We start from the raw sequence: 26,130 nt of genomic DNA, 5'->3' as shown, positions 1-26,130 counted from the left end.
ACAAAAACCCCCACCCAATGTTAATTTACAATATTTCTTAGCCATTTCCTCAGTTAGTATAAATCTATTTTGTTTGGCATCCTTTGCTAAAATACAAAAACTACTATCTAAAAAATACTTTGTTGTACATAGGACCTTTCTCTCTGTCTTTGGCCTCCTTATGATCAATGCCTAAGAGTGGGATCTATAAGTCAAAGGATATGAATGTTTTAGGCATTTTTGTTTTTCCTTTCCAAATCACTTTGTAATTAGTTGCACCTATGCACAGGTCCACAACGGTATATTAGTGATCTTGTCTTTCTCCAGCAATGTTGATTATTCCACCTTTTGTCACATTTGTCAATCTTCTGGGTGTGAGATGAAACCATTTAGTTATTTGATTTGCATTTCTTTCATTAATAGTAATTTGAAGCATTTTTTCATATAGTTAGGTTTGTAGTTCTTTTGAGAACAAATAGTTGATATCCTTGGATAGCGATCCAATATGTTTGATACAAAATTCCCCCTCTCCATTGTCAAGTCTTTTCTTGTCCTAGCCACATAGTTTTTGCTCATGCAAGTTTTATGATTTTCTATAATATAAATGATCTTTTTTCATCTTTTGTGATCACCTTCATCCCTTGTTTGTTTAAGAAAGAGCATCACTTATTACCCATAAACCTCCATGATGATTTGAGACCCAAGGAAATCCAGATACTTTCACCATTTCTAAATAACTTTTAGATATCCTAACAGTATCAGTCAACTCATACGCAAATAAAACAAAGAAATCTGGTCAGCCATGCTGTTATAAGATGAAGGCTACCCTGACATCAGGTATTTTTTATCTCTAGGCAAAAGCAGTCTAAAGTTAAAAAAAAAAATATGTCCATGCTATATTTCCCTGAAATATTGGAGGCATCATGGTATAGTAGGAAAAACACTGGAGACTTTAAATTATCTGAGGACTATTGCATGATAGCCAAAAGAGTATTAGAGAAGAAGGAAAGAATGGTTAAATGTATGGCTTTTTGTGTGTGTGAGAGGCAGTTGGGGTTAAGTGACTTGCCCAAGGTCACACAACTAGTAAGTGTCAAGTGTCTGAGGCCATATTTGAACTCAGGTCCTCCTGACTCCAGGGCCAGTGCTCTATCCATTGTGCCACCTAGTTGCTCCATGTATGGTTTTTTAATAGAGAATATCAGTAAGAATAACTTAGGCATCAAATTGAGGACAAAGTAAATGGACTCTAGAAAAGAGCATAATAAAAAATGTTATTCAAGGTAAAAGATTGCATGGAGATGGAACTGGGAGTGTGGGAAGGACTTTGGAACGATACACTTCTCCAGGCAGCCAGAGGTCATAGGTGAGGAGGAAATAAAGGCACTATCAATTTAATAAACTCAAGAAATTTGTGCTAAGGATAGTTGAATGGGGGGTGGGGTTTGGGTTGAAGGAAGGTAGAAAAGAAGGAAGCAACTCAGGTTAAATTAGTGTAAACAAAACTAATCACAGGCTAAGAGGAAAAATGAATCAATAAAAAATGCAAATCTGACAGTTATTGTCCTTAAATGTGAATGCATTAAATCCCTTAATAGACAGATAATGTCTGAATGGATCAGAAACGAAATCCAACAATTTGCTTATATGTTAGAATTTAAAAAAAAAACCAGACATTGAGGAATTTTAACAAAATTTAGTATGCCCTTGGCATTCTAAAAAAGCAGGATTTGTGATCATACTATTAATCAAGGCAAAAAATAAAATGTGTATTGTCAGAAAAGATAGAGAAGCTATATTATGCTTAAAAACAAGGGAAAATGAAGCAGTATTATTTATTAAATGTGTGTACCAAATGATACAACATTTACATTCATAAGGGAAAAGCTAACTGGATTCTAAAATAAAGCATGATTTGATTATTATAGGAGACTTTAATGTTGTTTCAAAGCTGGATAAACCTATCTGAAAGATAAACAAAAAAAGGAAATACGTAATGGAACAAACTAAACAGTTAGATTTGAAAGAATTATGATGTCTTCTTAATGAAAGCACTAAAAGAAATACATATTTCTCAGTACCCCATGATACTATTGTAAAAATGGAACAGAGAAAATATCTAGAAGTATAAAAGGTGGAAATATTGAATATAATCTTCATAGACCATAATATAATTAAACATAATTAATACAGGGAACAAAACCAAATAAGAGTCATACCTAAAATAGAGACTAAGTAGCAAATAATGAGTGAATCAAACAACAAATCATAGAAACAATAACTATATAAAAGAAAGCAGTCACAATGAGGTAATGTACAAAAATTTTTGTGATAAAACTAAAGCAGTCCTCAGGAGATAAATTCCCTCTAAAAACATATTGCACAAAGTGGTTTTTAAAAGTTGATTAAAGAACTGATCTTACATTTAGGACAATGTTAAGCACAAAATTATCACAAAAGAGTAAAGTTTTCAAACCAGGGGAGAAAAAGATGAAGTGAAGAAAAAAGCTACAGAAATGATAAAACTAAAAGCTGTTTTATAAAAAGGACTAAAACAATGCATAAGCCTTTAGCTAAAACCTGATTTTTTAAGTAGAAAAGCAAATTGCTGAATTAAAAAAAACAACAACAACATTATATTCACAGTGAACAAAAAGGAAGTAGAAACAATTTCCATAAACTGCTATAGTTATTTGACAAGCAAAGCTGGCATAAAAGAAATGGATGATAATATATAGAGAGGTATAAAATACCTAAACAAAACAAGAAACAGTAGTCTTAAACAATTCCATCTCAGAAAATGAAATTGAACAAATCATAAATAAGTTACCAAGGTAAGGAATCAGAAGTGGGGAGGGGGATTCCTGGTCTAGACAGATTTTCAAATGAATTCTATAAAATGTTTAAAATTAATGAATAACTATAATATTTTGAATAATTAGTAAATAAATCACTATCCTCAACTCTTTTAATGAGACAGATATAGTCTTAATACTTAAACCAGGGGAGAATAAAGGAGAAAATGAGAACTTTAGATGAATTTATGTAATATTAAAATGGTGTAAGAATTTTACAAAAACCTAGTTAAAAGACTGTAGGTAGGTATCAATATAATTATTCATTATAATTGAGTTGGATTTATACCAGTAATGCAAGTAGTTCAATGTTAGAAAAACGGTATAATTAATCATAGTAAAAACATATGAATAGATACAAATATTGTCAAAACAGCACTTATGTATTCTGAAAAACACAGGAATGGAAATACCCTTTTATTTTTTATTTTTGGTGAGGCAATCGTGGTTAAGTGACTTGCTCAGGGTCACACAGCTAGTAAGTATCCAGTGTCTGAAGCTGGATTTGAAGTTGGGTACTCCTGAATCCAGGGCCGGTGCTCTATCTTGAAAATCAAAGGTAACATTATTGGATAAGAAGAAATACTAAAAACTTTCCCAAGTGCAAGGATACCTCGTTTCCCCATCATTATTTGATACATTTCTAGGACTGCTAGTTTTATCAATATAAAAAGAGAAAGAATTTTAAAGACTTAAAATTTGGCAAAGAGGAAATAAAATGTTACTTAAATGAACATCATGTAATGGTTAACTTAGAAACCTTCAGAGAGGCAGCAAATTTGTAGTGATTAATTGCTTTGGTAAATGTAGAAGGACAAAAATTAAATCCAGTGTCAACATTTCTATGTATGGTAATAATAAAGACCAAGGGGAAAGATAAAAAATGAAATTCCATTTCAAATAAGTACAAAATGTACAAAATATATGGAATTTAACTTACCAAAGATACTGTAGACTTAAAAAATTACAATGATAAAATGTTCTAAAAATAAGTGAAGAAAAACTAATAGTGGGATAGTTTAGTTATTGCCAATAGTTTGGCCATGCCAAAATAAGGAGAATGACCAGCTTAGCAAAATTAATTTGTACATTGAATTCCATTCCAAACAAATTATGAAAGTGAGCTGGTGAAGGAAATGACAAACCTCTTTGGTATCTTTGCCAAGAAAAACATTGGTGGGAGAGTTGTTGTTTGTTCTTCCTTTATGAAGACAACTATTGACATCATGGGGTGATGTCTTTACTTTCATGTGAATTGTATTTAAGTAAGGCAGAATCAATTGTTATTCAGTGATTTTTCAGTTGTGTTCAACTCTTTTTGACCCCATTTGGGGTTTTGTTGGCAAAACTACTAGAATGATTTTCCATTTCCTTCTCAAGCTCATTTTACAGATTAGGAAACTGAGACTTGCCTAGGGTCAGACAGTTAATAAGTGCATGAGGCTAGGTTTGAACTCAGGAAGATAAGTTCCTGATTCCAGGCTCAACATTCTACCCACTGCTCCACCTAGGTGCTCAAAATTAATAAATCTTGGCAACATATTGGATATGGGGGCGGGGGGTTGAAATAGAGTGAGGAGTTGAGGATGATACCTAGGTCTTGAGCCTGATTCACTGGGTAGCCAGTGGTACCACCAACTATAAAGTTAGGAAAGTTAGAAAGAGAGGAGGTTTTAGGGAGAAAGATAATAAATAAAGTTTTGAACATGTTGAATTTCAGATGTCTGTAGTGTAAATAATTGTTATTTGAGGTTTTTATGCCTCAGTGTGCACTGGCCTGGAGCCGTTGCCAGGGCTCTGGCACCTCACACCATCACCATTTGTGGACACCTACATGGGCCTGGCAAAATTATAATGATTGGAAGCCTAGTGAGGGCAGTCATGTGACTGTCAGAGCAGCCATCCCATTGGCTGGGGCTGTGTGGGGAGTTTCTAGGTTTGGGGGGAGGAGAATTGGGCATTCTAGGTGGAAGCTGGAAAGCGACAGGCATTCTGCTGCGTATTTTCAGCTGATTCCCAGGCAGTGGTATTTTTTCAGGTATTATAATTTCCCTTTTCCCATTTTATTTCCTTTCCCTTGATCCTACTGATCCTGTTTGTGGTTGTTTTTGTTTTTTTTTAAGTTTGTTCTTGTTAAAATAGATCTTGTTCTGTTTTGAGGGAGGCTGCCGGTCTCTTTCCTTGCCCCAATATTGCAGCGAGCTGCTTAGCTCTCCTCAATTAAAAATTGGTCCCCACACTAGACATGAAGCTAAAGATGGAGGTCAGCAGAGAACATAAGTCTGGACAAATAGATGTGAGAACTATCTGAATAGAGTTGATAATTGAATCCATGGAATCTGGGAGATCACCAAGTGAAATAGTATAAAAGGAAGAAGAGAAAAAGGTCTAGGACAGATCCTTGGGGGACATCCATAGTTAGAAGTTGTGACCTGGATGATGAACTAGCAAAGGAGACTGAGAAAGAACAGTTGGGGAGAACCAGAAAGGAACAGTTAGGGAAACCTAGAGAGGAGAGAACATCACAAGGAGAAAAAGATGGTGAGCAACAGTGTCAAAGGCTACAGAGAGATCAAGAAGGATAAGAACTGAAGGTATTAGATTGGGCAATTAAGAGATCTTTGGAAAATGTGGAAGAAGCAGTTTCATTGACTTCTCAAGTGGGAGGTACATAGTATGGGGTTAGGAGCTATAGTGTACGCTTAATGGTAGAGTGAAATTCCCCTCCCTAGTTTATTCCCATCACTTTAAGGAACCAAGTTATAGTTATGGATACTCTCTCTAGGATGCTATGTCAACCAACCTGCTAAAATTCAAATGCAGGTTGGGCTATCTGAGTCAATTTAGAGGGTTGAGAAAGAGGTAGGTACCGCGCCCATGTTATCTGTGTTTTTATCAGCATTCCTATGCCTTAGGAAGTGTCATTTGGCATTTTCCCCAGGATTGCAAGGTACAAGTTTGTGAACAGTCTTCTCTCCCTTAAGCTGTATGGATTCTTTTTTTTTTTTTTTTTTTGTGAGGCAACTGGGGTTAAGTGACTTGCCCTGGGTCACACAGCTAGTAAGTGTCAAGTGTCTGAGGCCGTATTTGAACTCAGGTCCTCCTGAATCCAGGGCCAGTACTTTATCCACTGTGTCACCTAGCTGCTCCTGCTGTATGGATTCTTAACAAAATTTTGGGGAATATTAAAGGAAGAGAAAAAGAGGAAGATGCCTACTATGTGCCAGACACCATACTATGCTTTACACATATCTCCTTTAATCCTCACAACAACTCAGTGAGATAAGTGCTATTATTCTTCTTCCCATTTTATAGGTGAGGAATCTAGCAGACAGAGATTAAGTGACTTGCAGGTCACACAGGAAATGTCTGAAATTGGATTTGAACTCAGGTTGTCCTGTCTCCAAAACTGAACACCTAGCTTGAATCCTTCTAGCTATCTCATTTGATAGTTAAAGAAACTTGAGATCCAGAGAGATTAAATTGCTTGCTCTATAGAGCTACATAGCACTAAAAGTAGGAGTAGAATCCATGTCTCTTGGTGTTTAATATATGACCCTCTGGCCACACCATATTGCTTCCTGTTGAAGAGAGTCCTAATTTGCATTCTTGGAAACAGCTTTGGAACATCAAAACCTGATTTTTTGGCCTCATTGTAGACACTGTCTAACCTTTACCTTTTTTTTTTTTCTTTAAGCAGTTGTCAGAATTCTGTAAAATGCTGCTGCTGATGTTTACAGGGGGAAGGGTGGAAAATCATGAATCAGACAGGTGCTGAGAATAACAGAAAAAGAAACTGAAATCAACAAATGGAAAGTCAGCAAAACATGAAAACAGATGCTTTTGTGGTGCTGGTGATTGAGCAGCTTGTCAGAATTGTAGGTAGAAAAAGTTGGGAACTGTTTGTATGGGTACGATGGGACTCATAGAATCTTAGGCAAGTTTAGAGCCTTAGTCTTGAAAGAGGTTAAGATTATTTAGTCCAAAGCCTACCTGTAGCACATAGTTCTTTGATTGAAGAACTCTTTCTCTAGCGATGGAAAACTTACTATCTACCAAAACATTGTATTCATCTTTTGGATAATTAATTCCTTATGCCAAGGAAAAATCTGCCTTCCTGTAACTTGCACCCATTGATCCTAATATTTTTCTCCTTGGTCAAGAAAAGACAGCAATAATTACTATCATTGCCACCATCACTTCAAATGGGAGTGTATATGCTGTTTTGAGTTTGTGCTATGGAGTAATAATTTTGAAATATAAAAGACTTTTCATGAATTTATTATCATTGAAAATGAGACCAGCAGGAGATGTTAAGAGGGGGAAAGAGAAGGTGTTGGAATTAAAAGGTATAAGATAGCCAGTACAGTATTATTTTTTCCTCTTGAAACCACTCACAAACCTATCAAGTTGCCTATTTTTATGAAATTTTCATGCATTCTAGGTGAAGTGGTATTTTGCATGTGTGAATTCACAGTTTTCCCCAGCAGTCTTTTACTACTTCTTAGCATAAAACATTATTCATTCTAGGAAAGTACTATTTGTCCGGCTGTTTCTTTCACTATAATTAAGAGAGAAATTCTTTGTTTCATTCTTATTAATTTGTCTAGATTTTTAAGGACATGGACTTATTAATATCATACATACATTTGAGTAAATGCATTTCCCTTTTTTTTGGGTACTCCTAAAAGATATAGTTTGAATTTGACTATTAAAATATACATACATACGTTTTATCCACCCTTGAGATTTGTTTGCTGCTACAACAGATTATAATAGGTCATTGTGGAATTGGCGCTAAAGTAGCCTGTCATTTTGGTAATGTGCTATAGTTGTTACAACTCAATTTTAAAGGGATTACAAAGGTTTCACCTTTGCCCTGAGTTTATTATGCCAACTAAATGAGAAGGTGTTGACAGATAGGAAACAAATACAAATTCTCTGCCTGCTTAACCACTTAACTTGAAAGAATCATCTCTATACATTGTTTGGATCTAGTCAAAATGTCTTAGTAAAATCAGTTTTTAAAGGGAATCTGACCTGGGATTTCATAGGGGTAGGGAAATTCCAGTGACTAGACTCCTTAATAATAAGATCAGCAACTGATCAGAAGCTTGGAGTTTTGGAAAATTGCCTGGGGACACTGAGATGTTAAATATCTTGCCTGGGTCCCAGTGGTCAATAGGTGTCCAAGTCAGGGCTTGAGTCCAAGTCTTTCTTTTTGTGTGTGTGTGTGTGTGTGGTTGTTTGTTTTTTTGAGGCAATGAGGGTTAAATGACTTGCCCAAGGTCACACAGCTAGTAATGTGTCAAGTGTCTGAGGCTGGATTTGAACTCAGGTCCTCCTGAATCCAGGGCCCATGCTTTATCCACTGCACTACCTAGCTGCCCCTGAGTCCAAGTCTTTCATGAAATCATAGAATAGATAAATCCACAGAGCACACTGTAAACCAAAGGGATATTTTAGGTGGACATTTCATGTCTCTATCTAATAAATTCTGCTGGTTGATTATTATATAGGAACTTGAGTCAAAAGATTATAAAGGCCAGAATAAAAAAAAAAGGTGAAAAGATAGAGTACATATAAGTTAGAAATAAATGCTAGAAAGTTGAAAACCCAATCATTAACTCATTAATGCATAGCATGACAATTTAGAATTCAAAAGCACCTGAGATCATTATCTTACTTTACAGATAGAGAAACTGAGGTCAAGAGCAATTAAATGACTTGCCCAAAGTCATAGCTTGTTAGTGGAAGAGTTAGTCTAAATTTACTTTGAAGATATAATTATCCTAATCATTAGATGAAAAGCCTCTAGCACGTTAAGTGCTTTATGAAATGTTGGTTTATCATTGATGCTATTCTTGACATTCTTGACTTTAGAGTTGCAAGTATACCTGTGTAATAGTAGAGGTGGATATTGCTTGAATGCTCTCTTTTAATTACTGAGAAAAATTTTGAGTCCTGACAACATTAAAATTTTTCTCTGTCATTGAGTTGGTATCAACTAGTCAGCCAGACTTAATTTTCAGAGATAGTTATTTACTAATTTTCAGAAATAGTAATAGTAATTACTAAAGGTAATTAAAGTGGGCACAAGCCTGTGACATATCCCCCAAGTACATATAAAGTTCAGGGAACAGTAGGTTCAAGATCGGAGGGCACAGGTGGCAGTGGTAACTCATAGCCTTTGGAAGTCCTTATGCTGGAGATCTCAAGATGTATCTGGGCTCTTTGCAGAGCCTTGGAATCTGCTTTCTTCATCTTGTCTACCCTGCCCTTAGCTCTCAAGGTGGTCACTTCTGTTAGCTGTCCTGAGCACACTGTTAGAGTGCTGATGGGAACATAGGAAGTCTGAAATCCTTCAGACCCTTTGAAGCTCACAAGGTCCTCCTCTGACCAAAGCACAGAGAGAAGGCCAAGGCCAAGACTGAAGTTCTCACTCCTCCCACTTCCATCAAGTAGGTCCTTCTCAGGGCTTTGGTGTGAATGCTTCTTCTGCCTCACCACTCACTATCAAATTTCTCAGTTCAGAAATCAACTCTATTTTCTAGCTGATCCATAGGGCATGACTCAGCCATTGTAAATATGCTTCCTATGCAGTGGCACTAAAGTGTATACAATAATTTTCCAAGGACTTTTCGAATATAGTCTAAAGTCTTTGATTGAGATGTGTTCTCATCTAGTTGAGTATCTGGGTAGAGTATCATATAACTTATTTTCAATGAGTATAATAATTGATCAGCCTAGTCAATAATCTAGTCAATAAGTCAATGACAATGATATGAACATATCATTTTCAAAAGAAGAGTTGCAAACTATCAACAATGAACTTACTTTACCAAGCTTGTCATTTTCCTTCTCACACTTTATGTTCCTGGCAAACTGGCCTACTTGCTTTTTCCTTGCGGGTATACTTTCAGTTCTAGAGACACCATTCTACGTTCTCTTTCTGTGATTTGTACAGGTTGGGATAGCCTTTATAATGAACCTTCCTCACCTCTGCCTCTTAAAATTTCTAACTTCCTTCAAAACTCAGCTATACATGTATCTTATCCTGATCCCCCCAGCACTCCCCTCTCTTCCCCTGACAAAATTACCTTGTATATTCTATATTTACTTTTGTTCCCTTCACTCCCCACCCCAGTAGAATATAAGAACCTAAAGAGATTTTTGTTTTTTGTTTTTTGTATACTCAATAACTAGCATGGTGCCTGGCACTTAAATGTGCATTGATTGATGATGATGATGATGATGAAAGAATATTCCAAATCGCAAATAACCATGAATTAGAAATGCAAATTAAAGCAATTCTGAGGATTTATCTTATATCCATTAAATTATCAAAGGTAATTAAAAAGAGAAATAAAGTAGTGTTGGAGGAGCTGTGGAGAGACACAGTGCTTGTGGAGCTGTGAATTGGTTTAACCATTCTAGAAAATAATTTGGAATTATGTGAGGAAAAATTGATAAACTATTCATAACCTTTATTCTAGTGATCCCATAAGTGGTCACATACTTCTAGGGGGTCAAAGACAGGTCCACATATAGAAAAATACTCATAGTAGCCCTTTTCATGGTAGTAAGCCAACCTGTTAGCAATGTATATGTCTAGTGATTGAGGAATAACTGCATAAATTTTGGTATATAACCACAATTATATATACTGATTGTCTTCTCATAATCGGTCCTTATACTATACTCTTTGGAGCAAAGATCAAGATCAGGGTTTCTTAAACTTTTTCCACTTGTGAATTCTTTTTGCCCAAGAAATTTTTATGTGATACCAGGTATATAGGTATATAAATTAGGTATATATAACCTTTTACTGTTGCTAAATTTTTCTCGATCCCCCATTCATTTATGAAACCCCATATGGGGTCTTGACCCACAGTTTAAGAAGCTAGGCCTTAGGTGATTTAACCCTTTTAGCTCCAGAACACTAATTCTGTGGCTTAAACTGCCTTGACTGCCTCATTCTTCTAGGCCAGCTTTAGCCATGTTTCAGACTCTATACTCCAGCCATCTTCTTGACATCTATTATGCAGGTACACTTCTCTTCCTCTCCAATTTCCAACTCTGGAATTACAATCAAATCAATGTTATCAATACTGCTATAAGGGTATGTAAATTTACTCCTCTTTGGCTCCATTCACAATCCCTATGATTTTCTAAACCAAAAGACCTCTCCCTGACACCACTTTCCTATGCTTGTTCTCTCTCCCTATTGTAAGTTTCTTATGGGTAGAGACCTTTTCACTTTTCTGCTTGTATCTCAGTGCTTACCCTGTACTTTGCATAGATTAAATGATTAATAAATGTTTTAAAATTCATTCCTAAACACAATATAATGAAATATTATTGTGCTATAAGAAATGCTAAGTATGAGGAATTTAGAGAGGATCAGGGAAGACTTGTATGAAGTTTTACAAAGTGAAATAAGCAGAACCAGGAGCATAATATACACAATCTGCATATTATAAATGAGTAGTGTGAATGGAAAGAAAACTAAAAGGGATACAAATTCTAAGTAATTATGATGACCAGTCTTAGTTCTGGAGAAGAGTTGATGAAATATCTCTTTCCTTTTGGTAGAAAGGAGTGGTAAAGGACTACAGATATAGAAGATGAGGTTGATATGTTTTTTTTTTTCTTTTTTCCCATGGGAGAGCTTAATGGGGGCAGTGAGGCAATCCAGAAATCTAATCCAATCCAATACAAAAATATCAATCAAACTTATTTTGAAAACTGTAAATGTTATTTGACTATGTGATCTTACACATTCATGTGATTTTATTAGTTACCTCATTTTCACTTTCACATTGGCAACTACTCATATTTATAGCTCTGTTTAGTAGAGAAAAAAATATGAGGTGCGATATATGCAAGTTTGTGGAGTGGCTGGAATCCTATTGTGTGGTTCACTGGTCTTAGTCACCATACTGTTTTGTTTTTTTTTTGTTTGTTTGTTTTGTTTTGTTTTGTTTTGATGAGGCAATTGGGGTTAAGCGACTTGCCCAGGGTCACACAGCTAGTAAGTTTCAAATGTCTGAGGCCGGATTTGAACTCACATCCTTCTGAATCCAGGGTTGGTGCTCTATCCACTGTGCCACCTAGCTGCCCCAGTCACCATACTGTTGTAAAGAACTCTCTTCATTCAGAGTGTCAGAGGTGATGTTGAGACCTTGCCAATCTTAGGTACTTCTGACAGCAGCAACTTAAGTTCCTGTAACCTCTCCCTTGGTTTTCAGGGGGCAGCAAAGATAGAGAGTTTTATGGTAGTGTAGTTTTGTCTGAAATATTTGTTTTTAAAAATTGAGATGTTAGCACAAAAAGTCACAGAATTCTGGGGAGTAACTAGTGAGAAAAATGTTTCACATGTTATCAGTTTTATTTTGTGTACTGCATTTTATGGGCTATTTCATAGTAATACTGTGTTGTGAAAAGTGCATATAAACAGAATTAATGTATTATTATAAATAATTGCATACAGAAAAATCTATTTTCAGCAATCTCTAGTGAAAGATTGTAGTTTTTGGTCATCATGGGAACCTAACCCCCAACTTCCCATAGGGTTAATGTATCGATATTCATGTTTTTGACTTTTGTATCATTTATTTTCTAGAAATGTTACCTCTGTGAAAGTTGAAGATTGTATTTATTTGTGTCAGTTCTCTATCTTGGATGGGAAAATTTTTATCAGAAATATTTTTTGCAGACAATCAGATTTTTTTATCTTTTATAATTACCTCTATCCTCTTCTGGGTAAGAACTTTCCATGTAGTCCTACTTGTGAAAGATATCTTCCATTTTCCTCATTATATTTTTCTTTTAATGATGTGACTGACCTTTTATATTGAGGTTTCAAATCCATTTGGTGATTATTGTGATGTTTAATATAAGATGCTGATCAAAACCTACTTTCTGCCAAATTTTCTCACTAATTATTATTGAATAAGGAGTCTTTCCTACAGTAACTTGTGTTCTTGCATTTAGACTTCCCAGTTTGATTTTGTCTAAATATTTCTTATGTCATTTGTAACATATCTACTTCTTTCTGTTTTTTTTTAAACTTTCTCTAGATGTTAAAAAAAAACAACAATGTTTATTCTGCTTCATAATATGGTTCAAGACCTAGGTTCCTTTTGTTTCTATTCTGCCCCCACTCTTGCTGTTTACCTTGAGATTCTATTGTTCCTAATAAATTGTTTTATTGATTATTTTGTCTAATTTGTCCAATGGTGACAGGGACTGGACCGGTTATTTCATTCCCTCTATCTTCTCTGAAATTTATATTCTTAGTAAATTATCTAGAGAAGCATCTAGGGATTAAGTGACTTGTCCAGGGTCACACAGCCAGGACTGTATTAGTGGCATGATGTAAGCTAAAGTATCTGAGGTCAGCTCTGTATTTACTGTGCCAGTTACTTGAATACCGCCATTATGTCTCCTCTATGTTTTTTCAAATGAGATCAAATGAGCTAATATTTGTAATGTGCTAAGCACAGTGCCTGGCACCTGTTAAGTGCCTAATAAATGTTTGTTTCTTCCCTCTCTCTTTTCTTTTCTTTTCTTTTCTTTCTTTTCTTTTTTTTTTGGGGGGGGGGGTTGGGCAATGAGGGTTAAGTGACTTGTCCAGGGTCACACAGCTAGTAAGTGTCAAGTGTCTGAGGTTGGATTTGAACTTAGGTCCTCCTGTCTTTTTTTTCCCCTTAATATAATATTTTATTGTTTTCTAGTACATGTAGAGATAGTTTTCAACATTTGTTTCTATAAGATTTCTAGTTTCAAATTTTTCTCCCTCCCTCCTCTCCCTCCCCCCTCACCATGACAGCAAGCAAACTGATATAGGTTATATGTGTACAATAACATTAAACATATTTCTGCATTAGTCATGCTGTGAAAGAAGAATCAGAGCAAAAGGGAAACAAAAAAAAGTAGAAATAGTATGGTGCAATCTTCACCTAGATTCCACAGTTCTTTTTTTCTGGATTTGGAGATTATTTTCCATCATGAGTCCTTTGAAACTATCTTGGACCATTGTGTTGCTGAGAAGAGTCAAGTCTATCACAATTGACCAACACACAATGTTGTTGATACTGTGTACAATATTCTCCTGGTTCTGCTCATCTCACTCAGCATCAATCCGTGTAAGTCCTTCCAGGTTTCTCTGAAATCCACCTGCTCATCCTTTCTTCAGGTTGATTTTTTAAAAAACTTTGTGTTCTAAATTTTCTTCCTCCCTCCCTCCTCAACTCTCCCTATGGAATCAAGAAATTCAATATAAGTCATACATGTGCAATTATGCCAAGCATCTTCACATTACTCAAGTTGTGAAAGAAAATAGAATAACTTTAGCAAGAGGAACTAACACATAAAATTATAAGGTCGTCCTGTCTTCAGGGCCAGTGCTCTATCCACTGAATATGATATTCTTATAGTCTGATCATAAGATTAGAGAAGTAGTTTTCTTCTGATTTTGGACACTGTGCTGCTTCCAAATGGAAGTCAGAGGAATCAATCAGTCACTCAATATGCATTATGTACCAGGCTCTGTGCTAAGAGCTGGGGATGTAAAGAAAAAAGAAAAAGATAGTCCCTGCCTTTAGTAAGGTCCTCATCTTTTTTATTAATCTTACCACATTGTTGATAATATTGGGTATAATGAAATTTATTAATTTGATCATTGACAATGCTATGCTAAGGTTTAGTAAAAATCCAGCAATTCAAACAGTTAAAGAAGAGAATCCAGCTTTCCAGACCAGAGTCCAGAATCTAGTTTTCCAGATCAGAGTCCAGAGTCCAGAGCCCAGTTTTCTAGACCAGAATCCAGCTTCCTCCTGATGACATCTTACCACTTCAAGAAGACAAGAGAACTCAGAGACTTTATGTGAACAGTTTTGTTTTGTTGGTTTTTGTTATCTCCTTCTGTTATTATATACCATCTGTAGCATGTATTCTCTGCAGAGGCCCTCCCTCTGCAAGACCAATGTCAAAGCGTCCCATTCATGAGGGACTGCCCCTCTGGACAAACCTTTTCTCTCTCCCTTTTTCTATATTGATATTAACATATTATTAGTTAGCATAGGATATTATTTTTGGCTGTTTCATTGAGCAAACCCATTCATTTTTCAAATGAAACAAACGGGGGAATGTGGTAAAAAAGGGAAGTTTTAGCTGAATCATTTAAAGCAGCTTTTGAAGGACCTCCCTTTTGGCGATGAACTTCCAGCACACCAGCTTAAAACTGAGGGAGGAACGTAAGTTCGTGTTCTCTGGCTTTTCAACTTAGCCCTGACGGCGCACATGTTTTGTGTTTGGCTTTTGGGTGTGCTGGTTCTCGGCCTGGCAGGCAGTTTGGGATTTGGTGAGTTTTATAAAGGAATATAGACTAAGCTTAGATCTAAGATTATTCATTTGTATTTCTACTTTCCTATTTCCCTAATTGGTATCACCTTTTGTTGTCTAATTAATTCCCAAGCAATAAAAACTAATCCCTCACTGATTAAAGCTCAGAGGCTTCCTTTTCTTAGTGGTCTGGGAGATATATAAGGGAAAAGTTAAAAGGGGGAGTTTAATGCTCATATATCCAATTTAAAACCTCACATGGGCTTGCAATTACCTAAAACTCCCTATTGCCTTCTAAACAAAAAGTCATCTTGCTATGTTTCCCCATTTGTACCCAGAAAGCTGATTTTTTTGAACCCATGTGTAAGACTTTATATTGATCACTAATATATTTTAGTTTGAGAGGCAGCATGATTTTGTGGATAGAGGGTTGGTCTTGGTTCAGAAATATCTGAATTCACATCCTACCTCTGATGCATAAAAGCTCCATGACAATGAACTAGAGCTCATTTAACTACTTGATGCCTCAAACAACTCTCTTAAAGACTTAACTTACTGATTTCCAATATGCTTGGGTAAAGGGGGTTCTTAACCTGAAAATCCCCCACAACAATGAAATCACAAGTCATGAACCACATACACAAAATCATAATAATAAATTAAACCAATATTCTAGCCTATCAAGACTTTTTTGAGCCTTCCAATGTTGGTTGTCCCTCCCAAAGTTCCCTGGTGTTTCAGTTCTCTTAGTTTTTAGTCCTATATTATTAATTATAGCATTGTTAGTTGACTTGATGGATGATAACTCTCTTTGGGGGGGGGGGTGTACAGCTTTATTTCCCTTTTCAAGTATAAATGGCCGCTATATACTTTTATATTGTGTTTTACCATACATACAATTATCTTAAGTGTTATTTTCAGGCCACTGTTGCACACTGTTGAACATCTTCTGGTACTCAAAAAGTAATTGCTTAAACCTATTCTTAAACAATTATTTCTGAAGTTCTTTTGAATAGTATAAAATAAAGAAGTAAATTCATTGCGTGATTTTATATCTGAAACCTAGTCTTTAACTCTTAGGATCTTACTTAAATTAATCATTTCTCCTTCTCTGCCAGTTCCCACCCCCTAACCCTCATTGAAGTTTTTTCTGATATAGTTTTCTAGGACTATCAGCAGCATTGTTCTTTGTTTACATATTTAAACAATTTTGAAGAAACTCGAAGGTTAGAAGGTGAACGTATTTCAAATGAAACTTTCCTTTTTTTTCAGGAGGGAGCTGGAGGAAAAGACAAGGCTATTTTAAATGGCAGAGAAGAAAAAGCAACAGAGAAACAGCCCTTGACTTTCTTTTACTCCTAGCTCAGGGAGCTAATGCTATAAAAGATATAATAAGTCTCTTTCAAATCCACATGGGTGGTGCTTAATTCTAATGCACAGTATTCACTCCTACCTTGTGCCCTGTTATATGCTCCCTCATCAGACCATTCTGAAGATGGCCAACTTCTTTGCCATCTGTTAGTGAACACTGATCTGATATCTTGTGTTAAAACAACAAAATATCAAAGGTGCTTAGTGACATTGATTCTTCCTTGCCTAGGAACCCAGGGTCAGTGGGTAAAAGTTTAGGGTTATGCTAACTGAGCTGTCCAGGGTGGGGTGGGATGGAGCAGGCAAGAGATACCTATTTGATCATTTTCATTGTTAGAATATTTAAGGACCAATAATAAAATGTACCTTAGACTGCCAGCACAACCCTTTTTCTAGGATCATAGATTTAGAGCTTACTGAAAAATAAAGTTTGGATGACCTTCTTTTCTTCTTTCTCTCCTCCCTCCCTCCCTTCTTTCATTCCTCCCTTTCTTCATCTTTCTCCCTTCTGTCCTTCTTTCTCTCCCTCCCATTCTTCCCTCTCTCCTTTGTTTCTTTTCCTCCTTCCTTCCCTCCCTCCTTTCCTATTGCCCACCTGCCCTTCTTCCCCCCTTCTCCCTTCTTTTCCTCCCTCCTTTCCTAAGCCTTTTGTTAGCAAAACTGAGTCTTCAGCAAATGGGAGGGGGAGGTAATAGACATTTATTAAACACTTACTATGTGCCAGGCAGGGGCAGCTAGGTGGCACAGTGGATAGAGTGCTAGGCCTGGAGTCAGGAAGACTCATCTTACTGAGTTCAAATCTGACCCAGGTACTTACTAGCTGTGTGACCCTCAGCAAAACATCTAACCCTGCTTGCCTCAGTTTCCTCATCTGTAAATAAGCTGGAGAAGGAAATGACAAATTACTCTGGCATCTTTGCCAAGAAAATCCCAAATGGGTCACAAAGTGTTGGACATGACTGAACAACAAAAACTGCGCCAGCCACTTTACTGAACAATTTCCAAGTTATAAATAACTTATTTGCTTCTCACAACAACCTTATGGGATACGTACAGTTATCTCAATTTTACAATTGAGGAAACTGAGGCAGCTAGTGCTTAAGTGACCTATTCAGGGTCACATAGCTAATTAGTTTCTGAATCTTGATTTGAACTCAAGTCTTCCTGATCCTCTGTGCCACCTCTCCTGCACCAAATCTAGTCCCTATGGTGGCTAGGCTTTTCGAACAAGCATATACTATTCATGAAATTTTCCACATCAAGAATCACAAACCAGCCATAAAAGGGTACAAACAACCTATGTCATCAGTAAAATAAGTCACAGGAAACTCTCCTGTGTCTTTAATTAGCGCAGAACCAACCATACATCCCATGACTGAGCTAGCTCATGTTTATGTAGCACTTTAAGGCCTGCAAATCATAGGCAGCATATCACTTGATCCCCACAGCAACCCTTGGAGGCAGGTGCACGAGGAAACGGATTCAGACAAATCAAGAGACTGCTCGTGATCAAACATCAAGTGTTTGAAGCAGGATTTTTACCAAGACTAGTACACCTTTTCATTATGGACATTCCCTCTCATGGTGCCACGTCTCTATTATAAAAGTAGAATGCAAACAGGGGTGCAGGGGACAGGAGTCTCCAATATCATTTATTATTGGGCCAACCAACAAAAGCAGTGCATGAAAACAAAAGGATGGGAGCAGTCTCTTCAACAATAAGTTTCTTTGTGAGGCAGCTAGGTGGTGCAGTGGATAGAGCACCTGCCCTGGATTCAGGAGTACCTGAGTTCAAATCCAGCCTCAGACACTTAACACTTACTAGCTGTGTGACCCTGGGCAAGTCACTTAACCCCAATAGCCTCAGTAAAAAAAAATTAAATTAAAAAAAAAAGTTTCTTTGTGTCTACACCTGTATAGACAACTCCCAAACCTGGGAGGGTATTGACATTTCTTATCAGGGGTGATGGCATAGTGAGGGATTTGCAATTGATACAGAAGAAATATGGATATCATCCAGCATGTTGTTAGTTCTTTACAAGCCCACCTTGTCTTTTTCCAGTGTCTTTTCTACTGATTTTTTTTTGCCAGTTTTCATTTGAGTTCACTGAGAAATGGGATGATTTTTTTTTCGCTTCTACTTCTTTTCAAGAAACTGTTTAATTCTAAAAGTCTTATGGCAAGAGGTCACTGCTGTAAATTTACTACATTCAGTGACCTTCCCATGGTCAAACAAGTAGTAATTGTCAGAGCTAGGATCTGATTCCAAATCTCATTCTTTCCACTATATTATAGGGACTGAAAAAGGATATAAATAAATAAATACTTAAACAAATAAATAGATAAATGTAAATATATATTTGTGCATATGATATATATATATATATGATTGATATATATGTATGCATATACACATCTATTGCAAGATTTTATTTCTAAGCATCATCTATATCCCAGACATTTCTCAGCTTTTTTTTGAACATCACTCTTGCTTAATTTTACATTAGGTACATATCCTAAATTATTTATAACCCTTGTGTTAGAATTTCATTTTCATTTGTCAGTCATCGTCAGTAGCCTTCTAATTTATCTTGTTACTGGCAAGATTTTCTTTTCAGGTTGGCAACAAGAGGTGCTTGTGAGCATTTTCCATAGTAAATTTAAACATCTTGCATTCATTGAAGTTTTATCATCTCTACTGTGTATATCACAGTGGATCCTAGTGAATAAACGATGAAGGATTTTTCAATCATGAAAAATCACCTCTGAATTAATTTCTAAAATCATATTCTTTTTACTAAGTAAAAGAACCTTATCAGTTATCCCCCTCCCTGCCTCCTGCCCAAGGCCCTTCATTTTACAGATGAAGAAACTAAGGAATAGAGAGATTGTGACTTTTTTTTTAAAGGTCATACAGATTTATTAGTGACAGGTCTGGAACTAGGCCTTAGGTCTCCTCACTCCTGTTGTAGTCTTTTTCCTTTTAGTATGTTTTTCCTATTCTGTTCTCACCTGGAAGATAGATAAATATCACAAAACTTTTTATATATTTAAGTTTGCCCAAATAATGGTTTTTATGGTCTCTATAAAAACCCAAATACTTTTTGGTTTTACCCTATTTAAAAAAAAATCTACAGAAGAAACCTAATTCTCTTCCTATTGCGGGATGCTACTTTAAAAAACAACAGCACGTGATTTTAGAGAGAGATATTATTTTGTGAGAGTTATGTTCCCACATATGTACATTTTTGGGATAGCGGCAACCTAGTTTAGCAATAAGGTTTACTCAGTATCTAGGAAATATGAGTTCTGATTTCTATTCTAATACTAGCCAGTGATGAGACCTTGACAAAGTCCCTCACCTTTCTGTGTTTCATTTGTCTCATCTTTAAAAAAGAAATGATAGCTTATTATGATGTTGAAATAGTGTACATAAGGCACATGGAGCTTTTGAAGAATGATGCTTTGAAATTTCAAGAGATTACTCATTCTGTTGAGCAATTACTTCTTATGAAGAATTTTTAGGAATGGGAATCTCTTGAACTTATTACTTCATTTGTAATTTCCTCTATATATACAGTTCAGTAGCAATTATAATAAATCTACATCCTGCTTCTCTCCTTTCTCACTAATGTAGAAGAAAATAGGCCATTAGTTTTTCCATCATTTTGCTCATTTATATTGGAAGGAAAGTTACAGTTGAAAATGTTAATGGATATTATGATTTGAGATTGACTAGGTTACATTTCATCCATCTAATCTCTCTGATTGGGATATATTATCCATCTAGTTGCCAAGATACCCATCATTATAATGTCTAGGCAGCGTGCTGAAACACTTGGTGACTGATAATGCTTCTGTAGTCAACTGTTAGTCAATAAGCACTTACTGAATTTCTGTGGGGGTATATTGGAAATATACTGTATGTATTTTTAAAATTTAATTTAACTTTGGGAAATGACTATTCTTAAGAATCAAACAAATTTTTTTAGTGTTTTATGTTAATGACATTTAATAAGAGGAGTCTCAGGTCAGACATTTTTAAACTTGTGAGAAGCAATATCTGGAAATATAGTAACCCTTTGCTGTGGATATTGTCCTTGTGGTTTCATAAAGGGCTTTGTTTCAAATTCCTTGAAGTCAAGGGCCATTTTGTCTCTTACTTCATCACTATTTATCACAGTGCCTAATACAGTGCTGAGCATAGTTGGAACCTGATAAATGATTGTTGACTTACTGATTTAGCATCTGAGTTAATCTGAGCTATGTAGTTAAAGGAAGAAATTATATCTTTTTAAATAATGAACCTACAGTTCTACTTGACAACTTAAAGAAAAAAAGTCTACTGAAAAGAAAAAAAAACCTGAAAATCATTTATAGAATTCAGAACTAAAATGTTAGCCTTTCCAAAAGATACAAGGAATGAGTGAGTATTGCCCAAATGAGAAGTTACTGATTGTTTAATTATTTAGTTTAGTAAAGTGCTGTGTGCCCATTTGAACACAGGGTGGTGGTGGTTTTTTGTTTTGATTTGTTTTTTTGGATTGTGATTAAAAAGCCTAAGTTCCAGAGAGCTTTTAATTGAGGCATGAAATACTTTCATAGTTGTGTACTATTGTGTTTGACTATCTTGGTAACTTTAACAAAAACAAAAACCTATAGCATGAGACAGTGCTGCTCAGTACAGGTAGTGGTGGGGCTCACCAGAAGACTATTTGGCCACAACTATCACCAATCTAGAAGCAGATTGGTCATTGGCCATCAGGGTTTTTGCCTGCTTATGAAGTACCCTGGCCAACTGAGCTCTTTAAGCCTTTCCAGAGGATTTTTCAAGAATGTTTTATAGATTAAAAAAAGAAGAATGTTTTATAGATTCAAACCAACATTTTATGTCATGTAACTTTTTCTTTTTGAAAGATGAAAAAAAAGACTCCTATATTTTGGGTCCCAAAGCATATTTTTTTTGCATGCCACAGGTATTATTAATTTTGGATAATTAAAAATGATAAATAAGTTTTATTTAAATTTTAAATAAGCTCTACACTCTCTAAACTAATGAAAACCATATTGTTAATTGCCTGAGTTTTCACTGCCATAATTCTTCCCCCTCCCCCCCCCAACAGCTCTGTACGATGAGATCCGTCAGTTTCGAAAGGCCTGTGGAGATGCACACCTCAAAACCATTCTGGCAACGGGAGAACTTGGTAACCTTACCAATGTCTACAAAGCTAGTATGATAGCTATGATGGCAGGTAAGCAATTATTCTTCACTGTTTTTGGTTATCAAAGCAATCAGAGAATCAGTGATATTATTCATGATATCCTATCAGATCTTCTGATGGTGCTAATTATTTGACATGGATTTTGTTTTCTACTTTTGTAGAAATGGACAACGGTCAAAAATTGACTTTACATTTACTAACCTGCTTGACTGTGGAGTTACGATTGCTGCGTTATTCATTTACAGTAGATGGCGCTCTTGTTCATGAATTGTATTGCATGCTATTCATTGATTTTGCTTTTCATCAACTTAAGCAGGAACTTTATTTCTTCTTTTAAAAAAACTTTTAATTTTAATTTTTTTTTTCAAATTTTGCACTTTTGGTACTACCAAAAAAAATTTGCACTCTTTGAGATGGTTTATGCTTTTTGTTTTAAGTGATCTTAAAAACGTTCATGAAAATATCTTTCTTATTTACCTATTCAAATGTGGGCCTGGTAGTGTTGACAATAGCACTTTCCTTTCCAAAGCAGGAGTGTATAATCCTCTGGTAAAAGGACTAAATTTGACCCTTAGTTCAGTTTCATCTGGCCTTCAGGGTAAAATCATCTAGTCCATATTCTACTGTCTAGGGAATAACTTTTTTGTGGTTGAAGATGTGGAAATTAGTATGCAGGACCATTTTGGCTATCCCGTTCAGAGCAGAAACTGAAAATCTTCAAAGGAAATTCTATAGAAAAGTTGGGGAATGGGTCTTAGAACTCCTACCCTGCCTTCCTCTTAAGGTTGTTCTTGTGAGGACCAAATAATGTAATACATATGAAACCAGATATTGTAAAGGCACCTAGTATGTGCTTAATAAAATGCTTGTTGAATGGTTAATTGATTAAGATATTGAGAGGGGCAGCTAGGTAGCTCAGTGGATAGAGCACTGGCCCTGAAGGACCTGAATTAAAATCTCACCTCAGACAAGTCACGCTAGCTGTGTGACTCTGGGCAAGTCACAACCCCAATTGCTTTAAAACATCAAGGGTCATCTCCAGTTGTCAGAGAGAGAGAGAGAGAGAGAGAGAGAGAGAGAGAGAGAGAGAGAGAGAATGAGAATATATATATATATATATATATATATATATATATATATATATATATATATATATATATATATATATATATTCCCATTGGACCCAGATGGCTCTAGAGGAGAGAGTGAGGTTGGTGACTTTGCACAGCCCTTCCTCACTTAAATCCATCTCCCTGCAAGTGATGACATCACCCCAATGTCATGGTCCGCTTCAAAAACGAAGGACAAACATCAATAGCAAGATATTGAGGTAGCATAGTGTAGTCGATAGAGTTGGCCTCGAAGCTAGGAAGACATAGGCTCAAGTAGCCTCTAATATTCCTCCGTTTGGCATTTAAAGATTTTTGTAACCTGGCCCCTGGTCTCCATTAAGCTCCCTTCCATGTTCTCTATGATTTAGCTTCACTGTCTTATTTGCAGTTCCTCCAATACAATATTTCCATTGCCATCTCCATATCTTTATATTGGCTGGCCTTTGTACCTGGAATGCACTTCTGCCACTTTCCCTAGCCTTCTTCAAGACTCAGCTCAAATCTTACCTTGTGCAGCAAGCCCTTCCTTAGTCTGTCCAGCTCTTAGTAACTTCTCCTCTTGTATTAACTTTCATCTATTCTGTATATATCTTATACATGTCTGGTCATTTGCATGCTGTCTGTCCCTTCCTCCTACATTAGAATGTGGACTTCTTGAGGTCTGTCTTTGCGTATACTTTGTATAATTAACAAAATGCCTGGAATAGAGCAAGTGCTTAATGTTGCATGTTAATTGATGCAAAAGGGCTGTGTGATCCTGGGCAAGTTACTTAACCTCTCAGTATTTTGGGGCAGCTCTCTGAAAAATATAAGTTGTAGAAATGGTGTTGACCTGCAGTGGTATAGGGAATTTCCTCACTTGGAAGGGTTCTATACCAATGAAACCCTGCTCCCCACCACCCTCACACTCCCTCTAATGATTGATGATCTTAGAGTAGGTAATTTTGAACATTATTACCTAATACTGTGGAAATTGTAGGATATTGAAATGAATCCATACCACACCGAAAATATAGTCTGAAACCTATTTTTAAAAATCTCCGAACTTGTTTTTTCTTCTCTTGCTTTTTTCCTAAAAGTTGAACAAAGGAGAAAAGCCTAGCTCATTAAAAGCTATGATTCATTAAGGCCTAGGGGACTTTCTCAGATTCTTTCTTTATAGCTCACAGTCATCATTCCTCCTACTTCTTTACAGAAGGAAGCTTTATCAGTACAGATCCACATTCATGTAATCAATGACATAGTTGAGAACCAAGAAATAAGCTAAGCTGGCATCTGGGAAGATGAACCAGATATCACAAAGTCAGTACAATTAAACTTATGTTTTTATTCATCGAGAAGAATCCTTCTGATACTATTTACTCTTATTTTATGCATAATTTTAGCAAATTCAGTTATATGGATTCCTGCTTCACAGCATAGTAGAAGCAACATATCCAAGGCAGGGAGTAAGTAGATTTTTAATAGAAATAAGAAGTGATATCTGATAGTTGCACAGTGAAAGATGACATAGAAAAACCTATAAAAATCAGTCACATTAATAAACAAAAAACAGTCACACACATCTCAGTGATATCTGAAGGTATCACTGTATTACAATCTAGTAAACTAATTGATATAGCAGCTAGGTGGTACAGTGGCTAGAATGTCAGGTCTGGAGTCAGGAAGATCTGAGTTCAAATCCAGCCTCAGACACTTACTAGCTGTGTGACCCTGGGCAAATCATTTAACCCTGTTTACCTCAATTTCCTCATCTGTAAAATGTGCTGGAGAAGGAAATTACAAAGCATTCCAGTATTTTTGCCAAAAAACCTCAAATGGGGTCATTAGTAGTCAGACATTACAGAAACTTGAAAAAAGTTATTGCACCTAAATGCATAAACTAATGTCATTTGGGAAAGTCACTTATGGAACTAACTTGTTGTGACAGTTAAATGAGATATTCCTTTATGAACTTTCCACAAGATGAATATGAGTTAAGCCAGAGAGCTAGGTGGCCTAGCGGATGGATCATTGGACTTGAAGCCAGGAAGACCTGAGTTCAAATGCAGCTTTAGATGCTTACCATCTGTGTGATCCTGGCAAGTCACTTAACCTCTGTCTTGTCCAGTTTCCTCTCTTGTAAAATGGGATAATAATAGCATTTACCTCTCAGGGTTCTTGTGAGTATAAAATGACATCATATGTGTCAAGTCCTTTGCAAACCTTAGAACTATCTTATGATGCTTTAATGTTTACCAAACATTCTCTTTAACAATAACCTTGGGCATACAAGGACTATTATTCTCATCATACAGATGAAAAAATTGTAACAGAGAGGTGAAGTGACGGGCTTAGTCTTACACAGCTAGTAAGAGGTTTCCTGATGCTGTATGGTGTGCACTGTGCTGTAGAAACCAAGCTAGGAAAATGAGATGGGGAAAGCAAATGTGGGCAAGTTGAAATGATGAAATTTGAAAAGTTCACTGCTTCTTTTTCATTTGCTTTTCTGTATGTTTCATCAGTCCGAGAGGCAAAAACACTAGAAATGAGAACTAAGTTTGACTGTTTCAGAGAGTTTAGATTTCAAAGGTAGAGCTGACAGAAGATGAATCAGGAAGTAGTATGATACTAAGAATCTAAGAAGATGCTGGGTTGGCTGAAGACATTGGAGAAACAGGAAGACAGAACTGAGATGACTTATCTGTTGGGAAAGGGCCAGATTTCCACCATGGAAAGTTGTCTGTAATGGCATGGGTCCTCTTGATGACACAAATATTAATTTGGCAAATAGGGGAATAAGGAGCAGACATCAACAGTGTGAAGAAAGCGTAATCAGGAAAAAAAAAGAGATATTTTTTCAAAGTCAGAGATAGAAATAAAAGGTGATAGGAAGCAAGGTAGGAGGCATTGGGGTATCATGGATAGAGAAGTGGACTTGGAAAAGGCAAGCTTTGTGTTCAAGTAACCTCAGGAGCATACTAGCTTTGACCCTAACATCTCAGTGCCCCCTGGCCAGTCTCTTAGATGACACATTGTAGAACATGTGTCCCTGTACATTGGAGAGGGGAGGGAGTTCCTCACTTGGTGCTTCCTACCCTAATGAAAGCCCAGGTCTAAACTTGCCCTCTCCCTTCTCATCTCTCACCCAGGAAGCAAGATAGAAAAAAAGGATAATGTGTGTGTAGGGAAGGGAGATCTAACAGAAGCCAATGCAGTGCTAGAGAATTTCACTTCAGCTTTTAAACAATGTAAGAATGATGA

At 36.2% G+C, this 26,130-nt stretch overlaps 1 protein-coding gene across 1 annotated transcript in view; it reads left to right on the top strand.

The window, feature by feature from the left end:
• Positions 1 to 26,130, top strand: part of DERA (deoxyribose-phosphate aldolase) — a 144,132-nt gene that overhangs the window by 54,219 nt on the left and 63,783 nt on the right. Inside the window, exon 6 of the mRNA XM_043967058.1 lies at positions 21,677 to 21,805. Coding sequence (XP_043822993.1) covers positions 21,677 to 21,805 — 129 coding nt within the window. The remainder of the gene's footprint in view (positions 1 to 21,676; positions 21,806 to 26,130) is intronic.

Source organism: Dromiciops gliroides, chromosome 5 (genome assembly GCF_019393635.1).
Source record: "Dromiciops gliroides isolate mDroGli1 chromosome 5, mDroGli1.pri, whole genome shotgun sequence".
NCBI lineage: Eukaryota > Metazoa > Chordata > Mammalia > Microbiotheria > Microbiotheriidae > Dromiciops > Dromiciops gliroides.
This window is presented reverse-complemented; position numbering and strand designations above follow the sequence as displayed.